Consider the following 11,016-nt stretch of genomic DNA (forward strand, 5'->3'; position numbering starts at 1 on the left):
AAAAAATTTAAATTAACGAAACTGTGAACTTATGATAAATTGACTTTATTTTATTTTTTATCTTATATTATATAATCAATATAAAGAAAATATTCATTTCAAATTCTAATGAAATTCACATAAATTTTTTTTTTTTTTAATATAAAGACGGAAAACAACGGAAAAGAAAAAAATAAATATAATATTGGAAATAATTAGATCTAAAAAAATCTTAAAAAAAAATATTGAAAAGGAAAATAAAATATTTGTTTTTTTTATAAATCATTATAATTTCTTAAAGTTTTTCTTTTATCTCTATTTATAATATATCACAAATTATGAATTTGGTTCTATTTTGATTATGTTTTATTTACATTTAATCACTAGTTACATTGAATATATTGTATATAGATATTTCAATATAGCCGAAGTAATACATAGGTAGAAAAAGAATGCTTGATATAAGTAGTACAAATATTTTTTATTAATATTAAAAAATTTCATAAAATTATATAAAAATTATATAATACTTTTTCTATAATGAACAATTGATTTAATAGAATTATCAATAAAAGTCATTATTTAATATATATAATAAACAATGAACCAGGCAAAAATTGAAAAACTAGTTTCTAGATTAAGATATAATATTAGGTCAGAACCACGTAAATTAAAAAATGTAGATGGTCCAGAAGGAAGATTACGAAAAATTAAAAAAACATTAACCGCTGTAATTAAATATGAGAGAATTGAATTGAATTATGCAAGAGCAGATGAAACAAGAGGTTATGTTGAACAGGTAAATATCATGATAAACTTTCTAAAATTCTTCTAATTAATCTTTTTTTAATCTTATTTTATAATTGTTCTTTATTATAGTTAATATCAGAAGCATTACGTTATGGCCCTGATCATAAAGAAACTATGGAACTTGCAAATTTTTGGATAATTGAAAAACAATTTGTTCATAAACTTTTTAAAGTACTTGTACCAAGATATGAAAATTATACAACTTCATTTACAAAACTTCATAATGCACCATGTATATATCCTGGATTTGGATTTAAGAGAGCTATTTTAGAATTGAAGGGTATATTTTGTACAAATTTTTATTTGTTTATATACTTATGAAAAATTAATTTTAATTTATTAATATAATTTTTTTAAGGAAACATATATCCCCCTATAGAACAATCTAATCCACATCAGCATAATTTACTTCACAATATATTACTTGATGCAGCTAGAAAAGAGTATAGAATGGAAAAATATAAAGAAATAACTACTAATATAAATTTATAAGTGTATGTACTTTTTATTATCGAATAATATAAAAAATACATAATATTAATATAGATTATTAAATATAATTAATTTGATTTATTATTATTACTTTATTAAATTTATTTATTAAACTATTCATTATTATGATTGTTTGATTGTTTGAAAAGATGCAATGGATAATATTTGTGAAATTCATTAATATGCTTTTCCATAGAATGCATTTGTTTCCTGAAATTAAAATAATATATTTGTGATGAAAAAAATTTTTTTTGAACATTTACTCAAAATATAAAATTCTTTAAAATATTTAATTAAAAAATTTGCAAATGTACCATATGTGATTTGGCATTGTATGATATACATCTGTAAATAATTCTTTCCAACATGGTTTAAGTTCTTTTTCTGCTTCAGCAAAAGCAAGTAAAATGGAATTTTTTATACACTTATTTAATTCCCTATCTCGCTCTTTGTTCCACAAACCAATTGATTCCAAATAATTACGATACCGTACTATTGGTGTATAGTAATTCCAATGATCTATTTCGTCAGTAGATCGATACACAGTACTATCATCAGAAGTACTGTGATGACCAATTCTAAAAGATAAAAAAAATGTATAGTAAAAAATATTTTAAAAAATTAATATGTAAAAAAAAACTTTTCCTACCGATAAGTCATAGCTTCAATCAAGTAAGGTTTTCCATTTTTAATACAGAGTTCACGAGCAGTTTTTGTCGCGTAATACATAGCAAGAACATCATTACCATCCACACGGATCGTTGATATTCCATATGCCGGTCCTCTTGCTGCAATTCCATCTCCTTTAAATTGTTCCTGAGTAGGAGTTGAAATTGCATAACCATTATTGCGACTAAAAACATAATATTATTTTTTTTTAAAATATTTTATATATTTTTATATTTTTTCGTACATTATTAATACATTACCATATAAAAATTATTGGACACTCTAAAGTTGCAGCAAAATTAAAAGCTGCATGAGCATCTCCTTCACTAGCAGCTCCTTCACCAAAGTAACAAATTGTACATGCATTTTTTTGAGATCGTTTGAGTGCATATGCTGTACCTACAGCTAAAAATGAACAGATATATTAAAATTATCAGAATTATGTTGATAATATAATAATTTCAATTTTTATATTTTTATATTTTTAAAGAAATTACATAATTTGATGAAATATTTATAATCTATATTACCTTGAGGTAATTGTGTCGTTAAAGGAGATGAAATAGTAACAAAATTTAACTTTTTTGATCCATAATGAACAGGCATTTGTTTTCCCTTTGAAACATCTTTATGATTACCATAGCATTGATTCATAAAATCTATAATAGAATATCCTCGCCATAATAAAACACCTATGAAATTTTTTTATATTAAATTATATTTACTTTAAATATATTATTATTAATTGATCAAAAATTAATATTTTATACCAGCTTCTCGGTATTGTGCATATATAATATCTTCTAATGTAACAGCAGCTGCAGAACCAATTTGAATTCCTTCTTCTCCTGTATTAGTCATATAAAATGATATACGTCCTTGTCGTTGAGATTCATAAAGTATTTTATCCATTATATTCAGAGTAATCATTTTATGATACATTTTAATTAAAATTTGTTCATCTAGCTTAAAAAGAAACAGAGAAAAAAATGAGATATTAACATAAAATTTATTTGTATACAACCTTAATAAATATTAGTTATTCAAACCTTGAGATCCTTTGGTAATTGAAAATGTTTGTGTAATGAGTTTAAAATTCTAAATGTTGGTAAAGAATCATAGGATTCTTTGTTGACAAATTTTAATTCATTAGTAAATACAGTTTGAATCCCCAAAAAAGAAGGATCTTTTTCATTCATTATATCAACAATTTTAGTATTTGTAATTTTATTACTATAAAATTTTTGTACCTAAATACATGATATAAAAAAAAAATAAATAAATATTTTTGCATTATTTATTACTTTTTTGCCTTTTATAAATACCTACCTGTTGCATTAAATACCTGTTCACATTTTTTAAATATATACGTTTAAAAAAAATTTTTTCAATCATTGTTTTAAAAATAATTTTAATCTATAATAATATCAATAATATCTATATCTTTATTATAATAATTATTTTAAAATTTACGTAACATTTCGTGTAACATATATCCAAATAAATAGTATTCACTATATAAGTTGTTTAAATACTTATTTACAAATGCGCATTATAATTGAAGAAGGAAAAAAGAGGTCATGAGAATGTAAGAAAAAACGAGAAAAAGAAAAGGAGAAAAGATAATATAAAATTTGTATCCGTCATATAAAAATGCATGTATTCAATGATAAGAGATATTGATATCATATTTTTTTTACATGTATATTACATATATATTAATAAAAGTGTTAAATTTTCATAAATAACTGAAAGAAAAATAATTAAATATTTCATTCAATGAAAAACAATTCAATATTTAAAATTAATATAAACATAACCTTTTTCTTCTAAATATAAACTTAATCTTTTTCTATATATTAAATATCAATCTTGAAAATATTTCAAATAGAAAAAAAAGATGGATTCTTGGGAAAATTTAGATCTATATGAATTATTTGGTATAGAGAAAACAGCTTCTATTCAAGAGGTATAAATATTTTATAAAATTTCTTGAAGTTGAAAGTATATATATTAAATACATATCATTTCAGATCAAGAAAGCATATCGTAAAAAAGCTCTATATTGTCATCCTGACAAAAATCCGAATAATCCAAAGGCAAATGAATTATTTCATAAATTGTCACAAGCATTAGAAATTCTTACTGATATATCTGCTCGGGTAAGTATAATAACAATAAGTATAATAATACTGTTTTTATATTTCATTAATATGTTTCTTGTATTTCTTATTAATGATATCTCATATCTACAAAATAAGGCAGCTTATGATAAAGTTATTAATGCAAAGCATCAAGCAAAATTACGTGCTAAAGAATTTGATTCAAGACGTAAAAAATTAAAAGAAGATTTAGAAACACGAGAAAATGCTTACAAAATAGATTCTGACATTAGAAAAGACAAAGATAAATTACAGGTATTTTTAATTCTATGTCTATTATAATGAATTGATATAATATAAATATTCTTCTATATAATATTATTACAATCATTATTGCAGATTGAAATAGAAAGATTACAAAAAGAAGGATCGAAACAAGTAGAAGAAGAAATAGCATTTATGAAAAAATATTTTGAAGAACGATCAAAAACATTTTATAAAGAATCAGAAATTGATAGTGGTTCTTATAAATTAAAAGTAAAATGGAAATCTCGTAAAAATCAATCTAATAATAATGAATATGATTATGATACATTGCATCAAATATTTTCGAAGGTTTATATCATTATTATGATACTTATTATAGTGTTTTGTCATTATTTTTTTGTCAACAAATAATATAATTACAATGTATATTTGCTTTATTTTTTAGTATGGGAACATAACTGCTCTTATTATCTCGTCCACTAAAGAAGGCAGAGCATTAGTAGAATATCGAGAAAAAAATGAAGCAGTAAGTTATTATTTATAACACTGAGATAAAAAATATAAAAATATTCGTTTTATTTATTTATTTAATTTGAGAATGAAATTATATTTTTATTAGGAAATGGCTTTAAATGAACTTGGTTTAGCACAAAACCCATTGAAACTTCAAAAATTATGGGATGAACAAAAAAAATCAAATATTTTTAACACAGGGACTGTTTACAATGATATTAATTTTACACAACATACGGTAAATATAGCAGATAAGCATAGTAATTGATAATAATTAATAGTAATACTAAATAATATTTTTTTAATAAATAACAACACAATATTTTTTAATTTTTTATATTTATTCATTTTCTAATTTTTTTATGTTTCATTTCATATCAAATCTTATATGACAGGTAAATCAAAACATGTCAGATATTGAATTTGAACATTCTGTATTGAATAATTTAAAAAAGGCTGAAGAAAAGAAAAGATCTCTGAAAAAATTGAATGTGACCGAAAGCATTTGATTAAATATATTAATTATTTTAAGTTATTAAGCTGCATTTTTCTAAATATCCAACGTGTATAGAATTGTTATATGCAAATTAAGAGATTGCAGTTTATTCATTATTATATCATATTACTTTGTAAATATGTATCGTCATATAATTAATAAAAAAAAGTTAACAATCTTTTCTAATATATTTATGAGAGATTTATTCCATCAACATATTGAATTTATTATCTGTAATATTTAGATAATAGTTCATCATTTTTGTTTTAAAAAAATTAAAATTTAGGTAAAGGTGATATCTTTCCGTTCTTTTTGCCTTTTTTGTTTTTTTAATTCTGTTTCATCAATAGGAGCTGGTTTAACAAATGGAATTTCATTTTCATATTCCATTGGCATAAATTGTGCAAGAACCTTTGGTACTTTGATGCCAGTATCAGTTTGATGTACTTCCAAAATCGCACATATAACACGAGTAACTGCACACATTGTTGCATTTAACATATGAACATAATCTGTATTAGCATTCATTTTTTTAGTTTGGCCATATCTAGAACACATTGATATATATATAAAACTACAATTATATCAATATAATATTTGCAAGAATGAGGTTAACATTAACAACATCACAACATAATAACACAAAATAAAATATATAATATACAAATAGTATAATAAAATAAGTTAGTATAAAAGTTTATCATTTATCACCTGACTAATAAACGTCTTGCTTGATAATCTAAACAGTTACTGCATGAAACAAGTTCACGAAAAGCATTTGATCCTGGAAACCATGCTTCTAAGTCTAATTTCTTTGAAGCAGCATTGTTTAATGCACCTGATACTATGTTTACTATACGATAAGGAATTTCCAATGATTTATAAAATTCTTCTGCATTCAAAATCATTTCTTCCATCATTTGCCAAGACTTATTATCATATGGAGATGTTAAACAGAATTGCTCCACCTATTATTCATTTATATTTATAGTATGTAAATTTATTATACTTTTTATATAACTAAAATTAAAGTTGCTTACTTTTTCGAATTGATGAACTCTAAAAATACCTCTCGTATCACGTCCATGAGATCCAACTTCTTGTCTAAAACATGTGGATAATCCTGCATATTTAATTGGTAAAATATTTTCAGGAATCCATTCATTTCTATGAAATGCAGCTATTGGTTGTTCAGAGGTAGCAATCAGATATTTTTCTTCAATTTCTTTATCTTCATTGCGTTCACTACCTTTACCAATTACCTAAAAATAAGGTAACAAAACTTTAAGCAAAATCATTAATGTTTATATATTTATATATATAATTATCAATCCTATACTTTATATAATTCTTCGTCAAATTGAGATAATTGTGCTACTTCTTGCATAACATCCTTACGCATAAAGAATGGAGTGTAAAGTGGTTTGTAACCATTTATATATAATTTCCTAAGAGCTAATTGAATTAATGCATGTTGCAGAAAAACTGCTGGTCCTATTAAAAAATAACCACGCCCCCCTGAAACAGTAGTACCACGTTCTCCATCTATACCATCAATCATATGTATTAAATCAACATGAGAATATTTTTTTTTTTGCATACAATCTCCATATGTTCTTTCAACCTAAAAATAAAAAAGATATCTTTATACAATTTACATTAATATATTACATAAAAATTCATTATACTAAATTATATACTTTATTTTCCTCTTCATCATTACTAATTGGTACAGATTCATGTAAAATATTTCCTATTTCCTTAAGTGCGTGATTTCTTTCAGATTCAATTAAAATTAAACTTTTATCATTAGTTCGAATAGCATCATCGATAAAACTACGAACAGTCTTAATTTGTGCAACTGTTAGCGATTTCAGGTTATTAGGGACCAAATTTTCCAGATTTTCAAGAATATCTTTTGAAACAGCATCGTCACCATCTACTGCTTCTTTTTTTTTCATTTTCTCTCCAATTTCTTTACTACATACATTTTTTAATTTATTTAAATTATCAGCTTTATGTCGCAGCTGACGCCAAATTTTATCTTTCTCAATCACTGTGTCGACTAAACCTACATCTTTAAAACGTTTTTTTTGATTTTCTCGTATTTTATCAGGATCGAAACCTTTATCTTTTCGAAATAAATCTAAATCTAATACCATGATAATTAATAATGCTAAAATCCAATTTCTATTAAATTACACGTGGATTCAATCAGATACGTCAATAAAGACACACATGCTCCAACTCAACACCGCTCATTACTCATATTTCGTGTTCTGACACTGGTGGCTGGTGCATTGATGACGTACATACGCACGCGTATTTAGTATTTAAAGCTTTCAAAGTAAATATGAGTGCTAATCTTAAGTAAATATTTCAGGGTATTTTATTGTATGTAAAAATAATACTTAACTTAATACAATGCTTTGCATTTATCTTTCCTTCATTTTCTCTAAAAAGTTTCGTTTAATTTATTATTTTTCGTTAAAAAGACAAGGTTTTCTTCCATAGAAGAAAAACAAGTTTACATATATAGGATTTTATATTTTTTGAATATTTTTCTAATTTCATAACAAAACACAAAATAAATAATTGAAAATTTTTAATAAGATAATTATGAAATATTATAAAAAAATTAAATTGTTAAATTATCAATTACAAAAAAGTTATATGTTATATGTAAGTTATATGTAATGTAATTTTGTAATTTATATTTTCTTGAGAAAAGAAAAACAATAGAAAAACTTTATAATAACAATAGAAAAAAAAATAGCAGAGGTCAGAATTACACTTGTTTCAAGTTTTTTTTAATCTTTCGTTAAGAGCACAGAAGTATTTTATTAATTTTGCGCATGCGCATCATCATAATTCGTAAAAAGAGTACAAGAACTTAGAATATCACGGTGTACATTGATAACGTTCGAATTTTTCGGCCAAGGAAACTTTAATTAATAGGAGGATAATAAGTCGTAAGTTTATTGTAATGAATGGAAAGTCAGGTATAGTGTAAGCAGGAAAACTGTGGATTCGTATAATCAGGTTGGTTGTAACTTTTGCATAAAATTTTAATCTTTAATGACATAACCTGATGCGCTTGTCAAATGATTAGTAAATTTAAAATAAGTAGTTTTTTTCATAAACCAAAATAATAATTTGCAAACTCTTTACAAAAATACCGATAAAATGGATTGAATTTAAGCATGTTTAAATTACATGATAAATGTACATATATGTTAAATATCTTAATATTTTTCTTCCTATCTCATTTAATAGCTATCTATCATAAATAGAATAAGGAATCGCAAATTTATTAATGAAATGTGTAACTTGGAATATTTTATATGTATGTTTTTCACTCAAGTATATAATAATAATTTATGAATATTTTATACATTTGAAATTCTTTTTTCAGATACGGTATAGTAATAGATTTTCCAACAAAACATTGGGGCATATTTAATGTTGATATATAAGGCATATTTATTTATGTAAAAGCCCAATACAACTAAAAGGCGTACAACTCTACGCTATACCGGTGAGTTCCAACACAAAATATTGCTTGGTAGTACGGCGGACACTCAAAGCCAACTAACCATGTCTGTACAAAGTGTTGCTCTGGCATCTCTCACGGCCACCTATACCGACTCGGAGGGCGAAGACGGGGTGGAAGACGACCTTCAGGAGAATTCGAACACTCCCCAGGGGGCCGCCCCGCATAATGCCCAAGTCGGTCAGCCCCAGGCTTTCACCAGTCCCAAATCTGGCACATCAGCCTCAAATAGTCCCGTTGTTGCTCCCAACGTCGGTGGCAAGTCTAGTAACGATTTGTCGAACGCGCCCACCTTAGTAACAGATGTGACATCTAAGGTGCAGAGATTGGTTTCATACTTTGATGATTCAATAGTCTCCGATGACGAGGGAGTGGTACAGACACAGATCGATGGACAGCCTTTTGAAAATGGAAGGCCCTCCTCGATTATGGAATGCTCTCCCTGTTGTCAAGGAGAACAATTAGTTTCAGATAGCGAGGTGGACTCCTATGGCGTCACTATACCACCAGAGCCACCAGGGCAGTGTCCTGTGGAACTGCAGGAAAAAATAACAAAACTTTTTAGGAAAATGGAGAGCAGTGGTTTGGATATGAACAAAGTTATTCAACAAAGGAAGGATTTCAGAAATCCATCCATTTATGAAAAGCTAATTCAATTTTGTAGCATCAATGAATTGGGTACTAATTATCCTCCAGACAGATTTGATCCATTTAAGTGGGGTAAAGACTCGTATTATGAAGAACTTGCCAAAGTTCAAAAAACTGAAATGGATAAACTTGAAAAGGCTAGGAAAGAGAAAACAAAAATTGAAATCGTTTCTGGTACAGCTAAGCGACCCAATAATTCTAGTACAACAGACGATGATGCTAAAAAAAGGAAAAGTAAATGGGATCAAGTTGCAACAGGAGCTACTGCCTCGATAAAACCAACTGTTTTGTTGTCTCAACCAACTCTTACCACTTTAACATCGTCTGCAACTGGTACCAAAGCAACGGTAATATCTGCTTTTGGATCTTTACCAAAGAAAAGACTGTAACATACACTGTAAATCATTTGTAAATATTATGTTTTTCGAAAAAGCAACACTTCATTCTTCATTTAATATTACACCATATACAGCGAGTTTTATAGAAAAGTGCAGCAAATTTCATGCATGAATTTGTATACAGATTCACATACTATGCCTATATTCGTATTTAATTATTGGCTTTATTAAATTTAGTGATTCAACATTTAATTTCATGAGATAAAGCATTTTGAAAGTATATCAATAGTATGAGATTACTATCTTTATCAATAAGGATAACTGAATAAAAAAGAAAAAAAATAATGAAAGCTAAGGAAGAAGGATTCTGGAATTAAATGGCAAGTGGAATAATTTGTTCCACTATTGAGTTCTTTTACCACTTTTTTTCTCTGTAAAATATTTTGAATTTAAGATACATTTTGATATTCATCATCTTTACGTGATATTTTTTCTATGCTATAATATGTTAATGGATTGAAAGAAAAGTAAAAGTAAAAAAAAGAAAAAGGAAAAAAAAACGAAAACAACGATATCTTTAATATAAAAGGAATTCTTTTTTCTTCTTGTGAATATGAATATTTGTAGATATATACACATAAATGCTGGTCAGTGAAACTTTTTTAAGTATTTTTATTTTATGAATCGACGAATAATGTAAAATATGTACATTATAACATGTGCTGCCATCACGAATAATTTGAATCTTTTCCAATTTAGATTACCATTGAAAAAATAATTATTATTTATAATCACAATTGTAAGAAATAAGTTCATTGATACAAAATTAGAATTGATTTAATTTCTTGTAAATCGAAATAAATGATTATTAGTAATACTTTTATACGAAAGATTTGTATGTTTAGAAATCCAATGTCCCACAGCTAAATAAATATGAAAATCATATACAAGTTGATTTACATAAATGGAATAAATCATCTCTTTTCTGATTATAATTAAAATAGTAAAATGTTTAAAAGCTAAGGAAGGATATATATATATGTATATATTTATATTTTTTGAAATGCAACAAATTTTTTTTTGACATAATTAAATTTCTTATATTATTCTATATAGATAAATATTAAAATAATATGATTAAAAAATAAT

The 11,016-nt window shown here is 25.4% G+C and overlaps 5 protein-coding genes across 8 annotated transcripts; 3 read left to right on the top strand and 2 right to left on the bottom strand.

Annotated features, from left to right (window-relative positions):
• Nucleotides 1–77: 77 nt before the first annotated feature.
• On the top strand, nt 78–1,349 carry mRpL17 (mitochondrial ribosomal protein L17). The gene is made up of 3 exons (XM_012490842.3): nt 78–778; nt 859–1,069; nt 1,148–1,349. Exons 1-3 carry the CDS (start codon nt 581–583, stop codon nt 1,279–1,281), a joined length of 543 nt encoding a protein of 180 aa, XP_012346296.1. The 5' UTR covers nt 78–580; the 3' UTR covers nt 1,282–1,349.
• On the bottom strand, nt 1,271–3,767 carry BckdhA (Branched chain keto acid dehydrogenase E1 subunit alpha). Of its 2 annotated transcripts, none has more exons than XM_003696292.4 (8): nt 3,280–3,767; nt 3,000–3,200; nt 2,721–2,916; nt 2,481–2,642; nt 2,211–2,355; nt 1,931–2,134; nt 1,596–1,859; nt 1,271–1,491 (listed from the first exon to the last, which is right to left on the bottom strand). In XM_003696292.4, the coding sequence occupies exons 1-8, from the start codon at nt 3,343–3,345 to the stop codon at nt 1,395–1,397; spliced, it is 1,335 nt and encodes a 444-aa protein (XP_003696340.4). In that variant the 5' UTR covers nt 3,346–3,767; the 3' UTR covers nt 1,271–1,394. The 2 variants fall into 2 exon arrangements, with proteins under 2 accessions (XP_003696340.4, XP_086760281.1); XM_086904155.1 differs by having other exon boundaries at nt 2,721–2,912; nt 3,280–3,586.
• On the top strand, nt 3,319–9,965 carry LOC100870953 (dnaJ homolog subfamily C member 17). Of its 3 annotated transcripts, XR_015290947.1 has the most exons (8): nt 3,396–3,919; nt 3,984–4,112; nt 4,212–4,367; nt 4,452–4,667; nt 4,765–4,845; nt 4,939–5,070; nt 8,744–8,866; nt 8,940–9,965. XR_015290947.1 is itself a non-coding variant. In XM_003696293.4 (7 exons), exons 1-7 carry the CDS (start codon nt 3,851–3,853, stop codon nt 5,339–5,341), a joined length of 897 nt encoding a protein of 298 aa, XP_003696341.1. In that variant the 5' UTR covers nt 3,319–3,850; the 3' UTR covers nt 5,342–5,518. The 3 variants fall into 3 exon arrangements, 2 of the variants coding, with proteins under 2 accessions (XP_003696341.1, XP_086760283.1); XM_003696293.4 differs by lacking the exons at nt 8,744–8,866; nt 8,940–9,965 and adding an exon at nt 5,228–5,518 and having other exon boundaries at nt 3,319–3,919; XM_086904157.1 differs by having other exon boundaries at nt 8,744–9,965.
• SerRS (Seryl-tRNA synthetase) lies at nt 5,250–8,137 on the bottom strand. The gene is made up of 5 exons (XM_003696482.3): nt 7,029–8,137; nt 6,668–6,952; nt 6,369–6,590; nt 6,040–6,296; nt 5,250–5,875 (listed from the first exon to the last, which is right to left on the bottom strand). Exons 1-5 carry the CDS (start codon nt 7,488–7,490, stop codon nt 5,611–5,613), a joined length of 1,491 nt encoding a protein of 496 aa, XP_003696530.2. The 5' UTR covers nt 7,491–8,137; the 3' UTR covers nt 5,250–5,610.
• LOC100870477 (SAP30-binding protein) lies at nt 8,926–9,965 on the top strand. The gene has a single exon (XM_012490758.3). The coding sequence runs from the start codon at nt 8,926–8,928 to the stop codon at nt 9,916–9,918; it is 993 nt and encodes a 330-aa protein (XP_012346212.1). The 3' UTR covers nt 9,919–9,965.
• Nucleotides 9,966–11,016: the final 1,051 nt, after the last annotated feature.

Source organism: Apis florea, unplaced genomic scaffold, assembly GCF_048593485.1.
Source record: "Apis florea isolate Af1SG1 unplaced genomic scaffold, ASM4859348v1 contig_2350_pilon, whole genome shotgun sequence".
Lineage (NCBI taxonomy): Eukaryota > Metazoa > Arthropoda > Insecta > Hymenoptera > Apidae > Apis > Apis florea.